Genomic DNA, 17,172 nt, shown 5'->3' on the forward strand with positions numbered 1-17,172 from the left:
TCCCCCTTCTCCAGGTTAATTGCTAGCTCCATCCATTTCTAAAAGTTTAACAGTAAGGGAGAAAGAAATGGAAAAAAAAAAAAAGGCAACATGCATCTTCTCATAGCAACACTATAAGGAAAAAAAGTAAACACAAACAAAACCCCCAAACTCCCATGTACTAGCAAAAGATCACCCATCTTCCCTCTTAAAAAGGGCTTCATCCATTTTAACTAATTAGCCTTAGAGTCCTACAAATGACTGCTTTGCTAAAATTTTGAAAAAGGGGTTTTATAAAATACGGGAAAGGTAACGTCATTTCCTTACTCTGGCCATCTGACTGCAAGAATATTTTATTATTAAATATTGTTCTTCTTTCTGAACTAAAGGTCAGTCTCCATTCTGATATGCTCCAAGTTACGATGAATACAATTTTGTACCTATCACATGCCTATTCAATAGCTCTTTTCTGAACTGGGGTAAAGGGTGAGGGGAAAAGCACAAAAGATCTTATTGAGATCTCTCCCTACATCTAACCTGGCTGGCATAGTTCACCCCCTCAGATTTCAGCACCAAGTCTCCTTGCTCCGGCTGCTGTCTAAACAGCCGCGTCCCCAGAATCCCCCAACCCTATTCTGCTCAGCATACCCGGACTAACCTCGTTTGAGAGGATCGATTTACATCGTTCCCATACCCAGTTTTTCGGATACCGCCGTTGCCCAACCTGGATTCCTATGCCCGGGACAGCTGCCGCCCTCAGTTCCAAGACATGGTGCGCATCCCGCTCCCAAACTGGATCTGGGGTTGGAACACGTTTCCCCGGTCCTCAGCGGCTGCCGACCCCCCAGGGCAGGCAAAGAAGACAGTTCACTTTACCCCCTTTCCCCATTCCAACCCGTGGCCCCGGCACTCCTGCGGCAGAACTCAGCAACGCACCCCGGCACATTCCGCAGCCCCCGCCCGGGACAGTCCGTGCCTCCCGCCCAGCCCCACCCCATGCCCTCAGCGGCTCGCCTCGCGGCAGGTGAGTCTGAGCAGGGGGCCTTTGGCCCCGCGGGTTGCTCACCTTGCTAAGGACCCCGCAGCGCTCCACAGGCGGCCCAGACTCCGTCTCCGGATCCTCCTCCGAGCCCGACGAGTTCCAGCTCTGGTTATCCGACATGGAGACGCGACTGAAGAGCAGGAGACCGGCCCCCGCTCCCTGAGCTGCGCCGGAGGAGGCGTTCAGTCCCCGGAGTGAAACGTCGGAGGATGGCAAAGGGAAGAGTGCGCGCTCCGGCACCGGGGGGTGCTGGAGAAGGGACGAAGTCCACCCCACGCGCCGCCGCCGCCGCCGCGCCTGACACCGAGCGGACCCGGGAAGGAAGACAAGCGGCGAAAGAAACCTGTCCCTCCGGCCGTCAGCCGCCACCGTTGCCGTGACTCCTGCGCTGCGACCGGCGCCGCCACCCGAACTCACCCCCCTTGATGCCAATCTCAAACAGAAAAGGAAGGGGGAAGAAAAAGGGAAGAGAAAATCCAGCTGCAGAGACCCGGGTCCACTCACACCTCCGCTACCGCCGCCATCTTCCTGCCTGGCCCACTATTTACCCTCCCCTCCCCTCTGCCCTCCTCTACGTCTTCCCATTCTCCCCCAGGTCCCCGCCCCGTCCCCCACCCACCCGCCAACGTCTGACGCAGCACGCCGAAGGCTTGGGGTCCCTCCCGCACCCTACCTTCGGCCCTCCCGGGTGACGCAGAGTAGAGAAGTAGGAGGAGCGGAGACAGGAGTAGTGTTGGGGACGCTGCTGTGCTGCATTCTGGGAAGGACGCGGCTCCGCGTGATCTCCTGGGAGTTGTAGTCGCTATCCTGAAGCAACTGGTGAGTGTTTCGCGCCGGGAAGGCTTGTCGCCTTGGGGACGATCAAGCGATGGGTGGGCTTCGTTTGACAGTTGCGTGACCGGTTCCCTCGGCCGCGCTTCTCTCTCTGCGTAGCGTGTTTGTGACGAACCCGCCCGGCTTGCGCGGACGGACCTGAGATAGCTCTCTGCTGAGGATGCCGGGCCTGCCTTCCATGGCGGCTTCCCGAAAGCCCGGGAGCATCTTGCCGCCGCTTGTCTGGGCGGGGAGTACTGGGTGCTTTCGTCTCAACGCCGGGCCAGAGGGTTGCGACCTCTCTAATGACAAGGGGGTTTCTTTCCGCAAACTACCTCAGCAAATTTTGAAGATCTTTCATCTCGCTCATTAGAAATTAGACTTCACAACGTTTCCCTCTTTTGAAGGAAGAATTTTCAGTTCCTTCTCACCAGAGCAAGCGCTTCGCGTTGTTAATTTCCAGTTTTATTTCTGTGGAAGTAATTTTGAAGATGTCAGAGATTCAATCACGCTTGAAGTTTTTAAAGTAAAATAGAGTGTGACATGATAGCCTGGAGTTTTCTCTTAGTTGTAAATGAGTGTCTTCCTGAGACCCAGGTTAACCATCTCTACCGACCTACCTCTCTATGAAAGATAGAAAAGTTATTAGCTTTTTTCTCTAAGAATGACCAAAGTGCAGTAGTCTTGTTGAATACTAAGGGATTAGGTAATAGGCTAGCTTTGTTTTAAGACCAGAATTAGTGAAAAGACCAATAGAAGATCTAACAGCTCTTGTCTAGTCTTTTTGCATACATTATAAGGATGACTTCTAGATCTTTTTGTAGCTAGCTTAAGGTCTTTCCTCTCGTTTGTTGCTTTTACAATTTTGTCAATTTCTTAATAATTGCCAACAGTAAAATTCGTTATTGAAACAGAAAAAAATACTGCAGAGACGAGAAGATAGGAGTGAAATTTTGAGTTTGGTGGAAAAGGCACAGTGGCCAGAAATAAGTCTGATAGGGATAGAGGCGATCTCACTGGGATCTTCAGGAAAAAAAAGGAATGATAGGAAGTGTCTCTGAGAAGTAACTCTCTTCCATTCCAAGATTGACACTTATAGATGCAGAATCTGTTGTAAATAGGTTACCAATTGTTTTTCATTGTGAAATCAAGTGCTAACTGAAAGCCATTAAGATGAATGAAATCTTGAGATAAAGCTTTTGAAAACACTTTGTCAACGTGTTAATGAAAACATAATCCCAAGGTTGTCATTCAAAAGAGAAAAACGAAAAAACCCACATAGTGCGTTTTTTCCTCGCTATGGAATTACTGAATTATTCCTTTAGAATGTTGAATACCATAGCAATTAAGTTTTGTTTTGCCTCCCGATTACCTCATGTAGTTAGACTTCCTATTTCTGATATGTTTAAGCTGTAGGTGTTAAAATGTCATTAGTCCTGAGCAAATGATTGTGAATTGTTGAAGAATTCACAATGGGAGAACAGTATATGTTTATCTTTAAATGGAAATTTCTGTTGTATTTTATACATTTCTAAGTTGTGTGTGGCTGTAACCTCCCGCACTTAGATCACAACTACTAGCTCCTAGATCATTAAGATGTCCACTTACTCAGTAGGAAATTGTTTCATTGTATATAATATTAATATGAGAGAAATTGCCTTTTAAAAACAGATTTTTTTGCCACAATCTTCCTCTAAGCTTGTAAGACTATTTAAATTGTTTTTTAATTTTACAAATATATTTGTGTACTGATTACAATACCACATTAGAGGTTGGGATTCACTTCATTACTGTTGATGGGAAGAAACTGCAATACAAGAATAAAATACATGTTCTTTCTCTTTATTTTATAGTGAGAGTGATGGCTTCTGAATTTTCTGTCTTACTTAGAGCCTACCCCAAGCCTCTTACAAATGTCCTATATTTTCTCACTTGGTAGTTTTTGTTTGTATGTTTGTTTTTTACTTTTAGAACATGAATCCACCTGGGATTTATTTTTGTATATGGAATGAGGTAGGAATTTGTTTTTTAAGGACAGCGACTTGATCCAACACTTTAGTGAATAGTCTATTCTTACCCTTATGTTTACGTGATATGCAAAATCTCCATATATGTAGGTCTATTTCTGGACTCCATTCTTTTTTGTTGTTCTCTTTGTCTATACTTACTATGCTAATACCACACTTATTTAATTATTTACCTTTATACAATTCCCATATATATAGTACCAAAATTCTCCTGATGTTCTTTTTCATTTGGATATTTTTGTGTATCTTCTCTTCCAAATGAATTTTAGAACAGCTTGTCAAATTGTATAGAAAATTCTATGGGGATTTGGATTGAGAATGCACTTAATTTATGAAGAAAATGACATTTTTACAATAGTAAGTCTTAGCTTTGGTCAGGCACTTTATATACCTGATCTGTCTTATTCCTTACAAACCATATAAAGTGAATGTTGTTGGCTTCATGTTAAAGAATTTGAAACTGAAGCTCAGGGAAACTAACTTACCCAGTGTCATATAGTTTCTAAGTGGCAGAGTTAGGATTTGAACACAGATCTATATGATTTCGAAGATATACCCTTTTCTTTGCTTCTGAATACTTCTAAAAGAGGGAAGAATTGTGTAAATAAATAATATAAACTGTAGATAAGTATATCACAGCAACTATACTCTTAATTCAGCTAATGATTTTGAACAGCATTCTTTTACCCTGCCCTTGCGTCTATGCTGTCTTATTTAACCGCGATGTAAAATTTATTATTTCTATTCTATTTCTAATACTTCACATGAAGAAAATGAACCACAGAGAAACTAAATAACTTTCCAAAGGTCATTCATACAGCTAGCAAAGATCATAGTTGCATTTTGAGCCCAAATATCCTGATTCCTGTGTTCATTCTCATCCCACTAGAGTTCTTCAATTCCTCTTATGTCTCCCTTCTTCCACCTCACTTCATTCTCTCACCTTTTGTCGCCACTAAACACCAATCCCAAAGCCTTCATCCTTGCCCTCCACTCCCACTGCCAAGACACAGAAGCCAAAAACCCAGAGATGTTGGAACTGAGAATGTTTGCAGTGTTACTGATCAGCAGGTAGAGGAATGAAGAGGAATATTTACTCTTGATGCTAGAACTTGATGCCAGAGCTGGCCAGGATGTCCCAAGTTAAAACTAAAATCATTCTGTAATTTTTTAAGATGATCCTATAAAGAGCCTTTATTAGTTAGCTCAGGCTGCCATAACAAAATATGAATACCACAGACTGGATGGCTCTGTTCCCTCCCTCCTCCTCTTATAAGGACACCAATCCTGTTGGATTAGGGCCTCACCTTTATGACCTCATTTAACTTTAATTACCTCTTTATAGACGCTATCTCCAAATGCAGTCACATTGGAAGTTAGGGCTTCATAATGAATTTTAGTCCCTAACAGAGGTTGCAGGTTCTATATTTCCACAGTATTTATTATGTTGATGATGCATTTTGAGTTAAATAGTCCTTTTTTAGCTAGCCTGGGAATTTAATTGTTCTCTATACTGCTGTTCCAAACTGAGATATAACCAGTTAAAAATTGCGGATTTACATAAGAAACGTGATTTTGGAACCTTAGAGATACTAATCTATGAAACAGAGGTAATAATCTATGAATAGCAACAGTCTTAAAACTAGAGGACAAATAACAAAATACGGCATGTGAATAACACAGCTGATATTTTTTCACTCTATTTTAATGTCTTTAATAATTATCTAGGTGGTGAAATTATGGACCACTTGAATTTTCTTTTTATACTGTTGTATTTTTAATGAAGACAAAATGTATATAGGTGTGAGTATATGTATGTATGTTTATATGTATCACTTTTATGATAGAAGGTAATTATAAGTGATATAAATTAGTTAAGGATTTGTTAATCTCTCTACAATCAGAATCTTCTAAATTAATTTCCACCGTATACTTGTTGATGTCCCTGTTTTTCCACACATTTTCCATTTCACCATCAAGAGAATTGATGATTGCAACATTTCTTAAGAATGCCCCATCGGGGCCGGCCCGGTGGCTCAGGCGGTTGGAGCTCCATGCTCCTAACTCCGAAGGCTGCCGGTTCGCTTCCCACATGGGCCATTGGGCTCTCAACCACAAGGTTGCCAGTTCAATTCCTCGAGTCCCGTCGTGGGCTCCGCCCCCTGCAACTAAGATTGAACACTGCACCTTGAGCTGAGCTGCCGCTGAGCTCCCGGTTGGCTCAGTTGGTTGGAGCGCATCCTCTCAACCACAAGGTTGCCGATTTCAACTCCCGCAAGGGATGGTGGGCTGTGCCCCCTGCAACTAAGATTGAACACGGCACCTTGAGCTGAGCTGCCGCTGAGCTCCCAGATGGCTCAGTTGGTTGGAGGGCGTCCTCTCAAACACAAGGTTGCTGGTTCAACGCCCACAAGGGATGGTGGGCTGCGCCCCCTGCAACTAGCAATGGCAACTGGACCTGGAGCTGAGCTGCACCCTCCACAACTAAGACTGAAAGGACAACAACTTGACTTGGGAAAAAAAAAAGTCCTGGAAGTACACACTGTTCCCCAATAAAGTCCTGTTCCCCTTCCCCAATAAAAAAATCTTTAAAAAAAAAAAAAGAATGCCCCATCGTTGTCTTATGAGTTTTTCCCCCAAGCTGCTGACACCTCTTCTTTATGTTTGATGCATAGTTAATGACAATTGTGTCACAACTACTGCCTTCCTGACAAGGAGTATGTGAGGCATCCCAGTTTTAGTGATGTTAAAATGTGAAAAAATAGATGTACCTGAAGCAATGAAATATGGTACTTGCTTTCTTTTTTATTTATTTTTATTGTATTTTTTCCCTCCCTCCTACCCCCAGAGTCGCTTTCTTTCTTAAACATGTTCCCTCATTTTTTTCCTGAGAGCATGAGTTATGATTTTCAAAATATAAATATATATACGTATATATATGTGTATATGTATATATACATATATATTTATATATACACAGAGAGAGAGAGAGAGACTATACACACCATTGTGTAAATGGCATTTTAAATTTAACACTATATTGTGAATATCTGTTTTATGGCATTCTTTTTAATGACTGCATAGAATTGCTCTTTTGAAGGGCAATCAAAATTTTTCATTTTTTGCTGTTACAAAAATGCTATATGGAACTTCAGTTAGCTTTATTTTTGTGCACTTGTCTAGCTCTTTTTTGGCGGGTGGGAGGGTAAATTGCCAATAGTGGGCTACTGAAATAGAGAATATGTACGTACATTTTACAGCGTGATACTCTCAACTTGTCCTCCAAAAAGGTTTCATTAGTTTATACTCCCCAGTAGTGTCTGAGTTCTCTCCCCACTTGGAAGACAGAGGATGGTGGTAGGATGGCATCTGAGCAAACTGTTGGAAGGAGACTGTGATAGGAGGTTACAGTTTCAGAGTGAACCACATTGAGGATAGTGATGTTATTATGGTTGACCAGTTGGATACTTTACTATTTATCATTGACCTTATCAAGGCGTTTTTGACTGAAGGGAGCAGAAATACATTCAGGGTAGCTCAAATAAGAGAGTTATTATAGAGATCTGAATCCTCTGTTGGGCCTCGACCATATTGGAAACTTGGAAACTGAGGACTTGGTGTTTTTCTGTCCATCTCTGGGGCCTCATGGTATCTTTGATCTCTGTGTTCTAAATCTCTGTTTCTCTCTCTCTCTTTCAACTCTCATCTTGCAGTGTTGTCCAACTTGGTTTAACTACCTCTCAGTTTCAGGGTCATCTCAGTGTTTCTTACTTCAGATTCTTAAAATAAACAGGTAGTTAGCCAGCCAATACGCTAATCAGCTTTTCCCAAAAATGTGGAATATAAGACTACCCCTTCTGTGGTTTGTTGGGAGTGGGAGGCTGACGAGAAACAACAGACATATCTAGTATATATAATTTCATAGTCTGTTTCTAACTGTTGGGGTATGGGAGGGAGTGTTCTGAGGAAAACAAGTCATTTAACATATATGAAAATCTCATTGTCAAGCAGCACACAGATATTCTTTTCAAGGGCCCAGCACATAATAACACAGGACAAATGTTTAAATGGATGTATTAGACTGCATATATTATTTTCTTCCACTAGAATGTGAGTTCCATGTGGGCAAGAATTTTTAATTTTTTCATTCATTCTTAATAACCTTTTTCTAGTTTTAGTTCTTAGAATAGTGCTCAGGACATAGAAGGCATCCACATAACTAATTAATGTATTATACCTTATCTTTCAGTTAATAATTTAATTCAACAAGCATACAATATGCAAGATATTATGCTGAACACTGTGGGTGATTTTAAGATAATAAAAGTAAAACAAAAAGGGGGGTGTCTTGGGGGTTCTGCCTTCAAGGAGCTCATAATAGGAAACAAAGTAATAAAATAACATATGTAACTATAATAGCTGAACGAGTGTTTTGTTAAGTTTAAAGAAGGTAACCTTTACCCCTACCACCTGGTATAGCAACAAACCCTGTTCTCTAATCCTGTTATCTAATCCTACTTCTACTGGATCTCTGTAGGTCATTTGTCCCCTGTGTTTTAGTTAAAACAATGGCTATTTGGAATTTTAAAGATAAAAAGGATTGTCCTTGATTGCTGATCCCTTTCTACCAAGTTAACATGTAAACTATTTAATGAGTTTTGTCACATTAAAAATACCATAAATTTTGATAGGTCTCTTTTTCAACTTGTTACTATGTGTGTGACGTTTAATGTGTTCCCTAAATGAAGTTCAAAAATTTTAAAGATTTAAAAGCTTTTCTGCAAGTCTCTCTACCTTTTCCAATTTAGCCAGTACTACTTGCCCCTTTGAATGCACTTTTTTTTTTCTGTTTTGACTACTAGTCAATCAGTGTTCCTGTCAGGCTCTGGTATTAAGGAATCCTGTAGTTGCTACCACTATGGTGATTCATACTGAGTTCAGAGTGAGCAAGCAGACAGTCCCTGAGTGTGAATCCTAGGTGGCTTTATCCTTAATTACCGTATAACTTTGGATGTGTACTTAATACATAGCATTTTTTTAGTCTCTTTTTATTACTATGTATATCCCAAATGCTGTTATATGCATTTATAAATTGATATCTGCATAAGTATATCAAATATTCATTTATGTGAAATGTGATGAATGCATCTATGTCATTTCTGATGTTGTAAACACCAGTTTCAGAAATATAAGGAGCTACAAGAAATTTGCATGTATTCATCTTTTGTGACATTATATAGAATTATTGTAATATATCTTTGCAAGTATATTCACAAAAATGGTATACAAACATGTATAAAGTAAATATAGGAATATTGAGGGAATTGTTCCCGTATGTGTCTTAATATTTTGTGTTGGTACCAAAAAAAAATGATTGCATTTTACCTGTCTGTAATCAACATCTGGCAGTGTCAGTATCTTCCAAATTAATGATTTTCAGTTAGACTTAGATTTTTAACAGGTATATTCATATCCAGTGTAAGCAACCCGAGTGCACTAGTCTATGAATGAACTTTAAAGGATCTATCAAGTTTTTTGTTTGTTTGTTTTTGTTTTTTACTTGGGGGATATTGGGGGGCAGTGTGTTTCTCCAGGGCCCATCAGCTCCAAGTCGTTGTCCTTCAATCTAGTTGTGGAGGGCGCAGCTCAGCTCCAAGTCCAGTTGCCGTTTTCAATCTTTAGTTGCAGGGGCACAGCCTACCATCCCATGTAGGAATTCAACTGGCAACCTTGTTATTGAGATCTCGTGTACTAACCAATGGAGCCATCCAGCCGCCCGACTGGCAGCTCGTCTTCAATCTAGTTGTGGAGGATGCAGCTCACTGGCCTATGTGGGAATTGAACTGGCAACCCTGTTGTTCAGAGCTTGCACTCTAACCAACTGAGCCATCCGGCCACCCCAGTATCTATCAAGTTTTTAAAATACACAGTGTGATAAAACAATACGGTGAATGTTTAAATAAAAAATTTTATTACAGTAAAAGACACATTGCCATTAATCCCCCTCAAAATACCCCGCTTACTTCAAACACACTTACCCATTGTTCTTGACACTTTTCTGAAGCAATTCTGGAAGTCCTCTTTCGTGAGTGTCTTTAGCTGCGCTGTCGTGGCTGCCTCCATGTTCTGAATCATTTTGACTTTGGGGAAGAGCCAGAAGTCACACGGTGTCAGATCCAGTGAGTGAGGTGGATGAGGACACACCGTAATGTTTTTATTTGACAGAAATTGCCGTATACCAGAAGCAATGTGTGACACGGAGCCTTATCATGATGGAGGATGATTTACGGCACATTTTAAAACACATCTCTCAACCATAGCTCACACCCAACTGACTACACAAAACGAACTGAAACTTGTCACACACTGTTACTAAGTTTCGATGCACTGTTTCCTGTGTTGAAGATCCCTGTCTTTACATTGGATGGCACTCGGCAGCAGCATTCACCATGTTTTGTGACCACAACAGACAGGCTCCGTGTCACACATCACTTCTGGTACAGCAATTTCTGTTCAATAAAAACCATCATCGTGTGTCCTCATCACCTTTTTCACCGGACCTGGCACCGTGCAACTTCTGGCTCTTCCCCAAAGTCAAAATGATGATGTGAAAGGTAAACGTTTTGAATCAATTCAGGATATTGAGGCAGCCACAACAGCGCAACTAAAGACACTCATGAAAGAGGACTTCCAGAGCCACTTCAGAAAGTGGCAAGACGATGGGATAAGTGTGTTTGAAGCAAGGGGGAGTATTTTGAGGGGGATTAATGGCAATGTGTCTTTTACTGTAATAATTTTTTTATTTATTTAAACATTCACCATATATGTTGATCACACCTCGTAGTAGAACAAACTTTTCCAGTTCCTGAGTAAAATACCAACAGCTGATTATAAAATCTAGTTGAATGGAAACAACCTTGTAGTTAACCTGACCAATTAATATGTATTCTTTCCATGTGAATGGGTCCCATAGCCAGACAGCTACAGAATTTCCCTCTTCTTCCTGCATATGTTGGTGCATAGTCCCTCCTTATCCTCGCATTCCAAGACCCCCAGTGGGTTCCTGAAACCAAAGATAGTACTGAGCCCTATACTCGTATATACTATGTTTTGTGCTATATACACATACCTATGGTGAAGTTTAACTTATATATTAGACACAGTAAGAAATTAACAACAATATTTAATAATAAAGGGATGATTTATGTCCCAGGTGAGACAGAGGGGGATGACATGAGAGTTCATCACAAAACTCAGAACAGCACACAATTTAAAACTTATCAATTGTTTATTTCTGGAATTTTCCATTTAATATTTTTGGACCATGGTTAACCTCAGATAAGGGGAGACTACTGTACTATTTTTGTTCTCCTGATTCTTCCTCTGCCCCTGCATTACTATTGTTTATATGTGTTATGTGTTATTATTGTCTGTTACTACTTTCCCTTTTCTGTTCCTCCTCTACCGTAGCATTCATTGGCAGCAGTGACGGGAAAAGCAGAGGAGGGAGCAGGCGAGAAACAGAAGCTGGGAGAAAAGCTATAGTGGAACTTTCGTGACATACCTTCTATCCTGTTTTAATTAACTCATAGGAATCGAGAGGCGAAGCTTATGTTATGCCTATTCATAATTCTGACTTCAATCCTGTTTCCCACCTCAGCATCCCAGGTGCCCATAATCTTCTTACCAATTTTCCAGGCCCTATGATTTGTCTTTATATACAGGTCTCACATCTAGGCTGGCTGTCCTTTTCCTACGTCTCAGTCTCTGATTTTCTTCCAAGGGGAATAATTATGATTCTAAATGGTTAGTAGCATTAAGTTAGCTTATCCATGTTATGGAGATGGATATTTAAGTAGGCATTGCCAATATTGCTGGCTTTCTTTTTCTTTGTTGTGTTTCTAACCACCCACACTCCATTTGGGTTTAGAGACTCTTGTTAACATCAATTATTATTATTGTATTATGCTCATACTGCCAGGTCTTACTCTGTTGCTCTGATCTTTAAGGTGACTTTGCATGTATTTCTTAGACTCCCTTGTGTGTTGATTGTTACCACTTAATTCTCCAAGGACGGTTTTGAGGATGGGAAGGTGTTACTCACTGATACCTTAATTCATTGCATATAGCTACTGAAGAATATGGTATATCACATAGAAAGTTCTAACATTGGGCTATAAGAAAGTGATTTCAGAAAAAGAACCTCAAAGAACATGTAGGCTATCCTTTTATCCTGTTTCCTGTTGTACATAGGAGAGAGAGCCAAGCCAGACATGTTCTAAGCAGAAATATATATATACATATACATATATATGTATATACATACATATATATACAAATATATACATGTATATGTATATATTTACAGTTGAATAAAATTGATATTGTATTCTGTTACTTTTCTTTATGTCTGTATGGTTTTGTGGGATAAAAACTTGTCGGGGTGTTTCATAGGTTTCCCTATAACAATAAAAAATCCTTTAGTGTAAAAAGCAAATGGTGTACATGTATAATCGATGAACAGTATTCTAGTGTCCACTCTTTGCATGTACACATTTTCTTTTCATTTTTTCCCCAAGCTGTTGAGTCTCTAACTTTTAACTTTTTTTCCTATTACGTTGAGAAATTATTTTGTTAATATGTTAAAGTCATACTATATAAAGCAGTGTATTTTTAAGAATTGGTAGGATCCTCATGATAGTTAGTCAGTGTGTTTTGTTTCCTGTTTTTCTCCCCAGCTCTTCCATTGTTTCACTTTTACTATAATTTCAGATCCTCTTCTTCTTAGTCAAGTAAGCTGAAAAATATTGTTATAGAACGTACATGTTGTTATGGTGATACAGACAGTTTATGAATATACAGTTTATCTTCATCCTCATTAAAACCAGCTATATGATGATCCATGGGGTGTTATAAATGTGAGATATATACCACATCTTCCATAGAGTCATTGTTTCCTAACATTTTACTACTAGGAATACAGACAATAAGTATATAAAGATACTGATACGTTTTTTAACAGTTATATTATTAAAGATCAAGTAAAGATGTAAAATTCTTTGCCACATAATAAGTGTTCAGGAAATATTTATGGATGGATAGAATAAGTTTAATTGGTGATAATTGAAGGGAAGCTGTAGGAATTAGAATTAACAAGGTCCAGGAGGAAAATCAGTAGCATGGTTAAAATTAATGAAAAACTGAAGAACCAGATTCCATCACAGCTTTTTGTAAGGAAAAAGTATCATTTCTTAAGGACTTACTATCAAACATAGTTTTAGGTTTATTACATTTAGTGTTCACTGTTCACAAAAATCTTGCATGATAGACATTATCCTTATTTTATATATAAAGAAATAAAGGTTCAAGGAAGTTAAATAAGTTGCTCAAGGTCATAGCTTATAATATGTACTCTAAATATTTATAAAATTGATCTTAGAATAAAAAACCAAACTTATTCTAAAATGATTAAACATTTGAGCATCTGTTAGAGCCAGATTACATTCTAGTATGTTGCATAGTTTTCCTTTGGTTTGACAATTTTCCTAAAAGTAAATTCACCCACATACTACCATTTTCAGCTGCAATAGCATATTATGTAGCCCATTTACACTTTTTTTTTTTTATGACTGATAAATAAAGGAGTCTGTCTGCTAGCAAATCTAGTTACCCATGTTCCAGTTACCCATAAATACTGATCTCTGGAGCATGTTGCAGTTTATCCCTTTTTTTAATGTTGATAAAAGAATTATGTGTTGATTTATTAATAATGCCAATTGGGAATTAGCGTTTATCATCATTTTTTTATATTTTTGAATAATTTATGAATAACCTTGAGAAGTAGTAATAAAGGATAGTGAACAATTTTATTAGAAATTGTAATAAAAATTAAAACTTAGTAAACTCAAAATCTTATTCCATATTTCCCTAAAATGAGTAAGGTCCTTTGAAAGCAACTGGCTGCTCATTGACTTTTGCATGATCTTGAAACTCCATCTTGTAAATAAAGATTCCAGATTTCATATGCATCTTTAATAGATCCAGCTTATCATTACTTATGGTTCTTTATCTTGCACTTATGTTGTTAAAATGCAGTAACATTGAAAAGTTGACGTCATCTCATAATCTTGTTAAAGAGAAGACAACCATTTTCTTTCTCCATAATTGCAAGATATTTTCATTTTTATATTTCTAAACATCAGTTAGAATTATAAGTCCAATAAAGTTTTCATTTCTGGATCATCTATTTCCTTCATATTCCCTTTGTCTACACATTTGCCTTAAGCCTTTATTCACTTACAAACTGTATTAACTTTTAATACACAGACATCATAAAGAGTAAAAGAACACTGTCATACATGTGTTCATGTATGACAAAATGGGATGTTCCAAGTTCTTACTGCAAAATACTCTATGGTGAAGTTCTTCCTGTTGAATGACTAACTGGATGGGAATGCCATATTTGCTTTTTATTGTTAAAAATGCATTGTTCACCATTGATTGTTGAATTTGAGAAAATATATTTGAATCATCTGAAAATTCATAGTCTGAGATTTTGCTTATAAGATCAACTTCACTGTTATTATAGTCTAGAATGCTATTAGTCTCTTTGCATTCATCTTCTAATTTGTCTAATAATGTGAAACTTTTCTGTCAATTTTCTTTTTTTTTGCCAGTATGAAAAATGCAGGAACTCTCAATTATGTTTAAAGCTACCCTTCTCCCCCACCCCCTTGCCCCACCAAAAACCCTGCCAAAATGGTGTCTCTATACTTATTTTATACTTTCTTTCAAAGATGTGATACTATGGACAACACAATGAGAAAACTGAGGGATGATACAATAGTGATGATTTATTTCACCAGCAGATCACCCCTTTAGGTGATTTCGGTATTTCATTTTCTTATTTTTTTAGCTTAGCTGTTAAAAAATAATTGATGAGTAATGATTAAATAATGCCTAGGATGATAAAATAGGAAAATACTTAACATATAGGAAAAATACGATCCCAAAGTTACCATAATATATCTTCAATTTATAGAAGGATCACCATAATGCATCTTCAATTTATAAAGAAATCAAATAGATCCATATAGAAATTTTGTAAGATATAGTGAATTTTATTTTTGCTAAAAAATGAATAATTTTTTTTGTTCTTTGGAAGATTTCTAAGAAAGAATAATATATAAAATATTAATGCTTACCAATAAAGTTGCTCAAAGAAGAAACTCAAAAACTAAAATTGGGTCTAGTAGATACTTGTAGTACGCCAAAGGTTAATATAACTACATTTCTTTTTTTTCTTTTTTTTTTAAAGATTTTATTGGGGAAGGGGAACAGGACTTTATTGGGGAACAGTGTGTACTTCCAGGACTTTTTTTTTTTCCAAGTCAAGTTGTTGTCCTTTCAATCTTAGTTGTGGAGGGCGCAGCTCAGCTCCAGGTCCAGTTGCCATTGCTAGTTGCAGGGGGCGCAGCCCACCATCCCTTGCGGGAGTCGAACCAGCAACCTTGTGTTTGAGAGGACGCGCTCCAACCAACTGAGCCATCCGGGAGCTCAGCAGCAGCTCAGCTCAAGGTGCCATGTTCAATCTTAGTTGCAGGGGGTGCTGCCCACCATCTCTTGCGGGACTCGAGGAATTGAACTGGCAATCTTGTGGTTGAGAGCCCACTGGCCCATGTGGGAATCGCCTTAGGAGTTAGGAGCATGGAGCTACAACTGCCTGAGCCACCGGGCCGGCCCTATAACTACATTTCTTAATTTTAATTATTTCATAACTAAACTTGAACCAGTTTGTATTTCCTTCTCCTATCTTAGGTAAAAGGGTTAGCCATTGTAATTCATTCCAAAATAGCAATAATTTGACCACATAAGGCACTCATCTTAAAGATCAAAGCACATCTTAATATACTACTGTTCATTTATCTTTGCCCAATACAGTAAGTTTTTTGCATTTTTTAAAAACAATATGTATAAAAATTCAAGTATAAAGTATATAATAAACATTTCCTCTTTGGGACATTGGAATAGGCCATTTTTGTTAGAAATACCTAAAATAACAGAATTTTTTATTTCTTTACATGATTAAATAAACTTTTAATGCACAGACATCATAAACAGTAAGAAAAGCATGGCTATCATGTAGATCCCACGCTAGCAAGCATTTCGCGGTAGAACCATACTTTATACATTACAATCTGAGAGAATCATTAAAAACCAAAATGAAGTCAAGGGGATCAATACTTGACATGTAGTAAAATTTACTTTAGCCCTCAAGTAGACATGTGAAAAGATGGGTGAAATAAAGAAATGCTGGTAAACTCCAGAGACGAAGGCCTTTTTCAAAAAGACCTCTGCTTCTTTGTAGGTATTGTTGCTAGTTTTTTATGGAATGAGAACATTAACTATTTTGTGATTAAGATTAGTATAGTGCTTGATATTGCAGAAAGAAGTTAAACAGGTACATAATTCAAACAGATTTTTTTGTGGGTCATATTCTTGAAAAGGGGGTTGGGAATTTTTGAAGCCTTGAAAAAGCCTTCTATGCTCTTCCTCATTGTGTGTGTAGGAGGGTATTTTGGAAAAACAGAAAAACTTTTAAATACGGTGTATGCAATATAAGAGTGGGAGGGGATGAGGAAGACAGCCCTGCTCATGTCAGAGACAGAGAAAACCTTCATATCTTTAAAAGGTCTGGTGAAGAGGAGCGGGAGTAAAGTGTCCATAGAGAATCCAGGAACCTGGTCTAGCTCTGTCCCTTGAAGGAGGGGATATGGCTAGGCACATCATCGCCAAACTGTTGAAAACCAAAGATTAAGAGAAAACCTTGAAAGAAGTAAAAAAAAGTGACACACTGTCTACAAGGAACAATTTGAAAGATCATGGTCTTAACAGATGTTAGAAAACGGTGAATCAACATCTTTAAAGTATTGAAAGAAAAAGTGTCAATTCTATGTCTGATGAAAATGTCTTTCAAGAATGAAGATAAAATAAACTTGCTGGCATCTTAGGCAATAATTGTATATAGAGAGTGCCAAAAAATGTATACACATTTTAAGAAAGGAAAAAACTATTAAAATTATGCTGATGGTAACCACTTTGAGCACCTTTTGTAATACAAGTCAAACATGACTTGTATTCGTCTTTTGTTATCAGTACATATTGAGTATTACAATTTTAATAGTTTTTTCCTTTCTTAAAATTTGTATACATTTTTTTGGCACCCTCTGTATTTAGCATACTGATTAAGGACGTGGGCTGTGGAGACAGAATCTGGATTTGAATTTCGGCATGGACACCACCTGTTATCAT

General features: G+C 38.4%; 2 protein-coding genes across 5 annotated transcripts in view; one reads left to right on the forward strand and one right to left on the reverse strand.

Moving 5' to 3' along the window:
• CERT1 (ceramide transporter 1) overlaps positions 1-1,792 on the reverse strand; it is a 92,659-nt gene extending 90,867 nt beyond the window's left edge. Inside the window, exons 1-2 of one of the 2 annotated variants that reach the window (XM_033110051.1) lie at positions 1,695-1,792; positions 1,046-1,442 (exon numbers count right to left, since the gene is read on the reverse strand). In XM_033110051.1, the coding sequence (XP_032965942.1) occupies positions 1,046-1,442; positions 1,695-1,777 (480 nt within the window). In that variant the 5' untranslated portion in view covers positions 1,778-1,792. Of the gene's footprint in view, positions 1-1,045; positions 1,563-1,694 lie in introns of those variants that run through there. The other variant, XM_033110050.1, reaches the window with a different exon arrangement.
• Positions 1,740-17,172, forward strand: part of POLK (DNA polymerase kappa) — a 66,678-nt gene continuing 51,245 nt past the window's right edge. For 2 of the 3 annotated variants that reach the window (XM_033110045.1, XM_033110049.1), the window contains exon 1: positions 1,740-1,840. The gene's annotated coding sequence lies outside the window, so the exon portion shown is untranslated. Of the gene's footprint in view, positions 1,841-11,418; positions 11,530-17,172 lie in introns of those variants that run through there. The other variant, XM_033110046.1, reaches the window with a different exon arrangement.

Source organism: Rhinolophus ferrumequinum, chromosome 7, assembly GCF_004115265.2.
Source record: "Rhinolophus ferrumequinum isolate MPI-CBG mRhiFer1 chromosome 7, mRhiFer1_v1.p, whole genome shotgun sequence".
Taxonomy (NCBI): Eukaryota; Metazoa; Chordata; class Mammalia; order Chiroptera; family Rhinolophidae; genus Rhinolophus; species Rhinolophus ferrumequinum.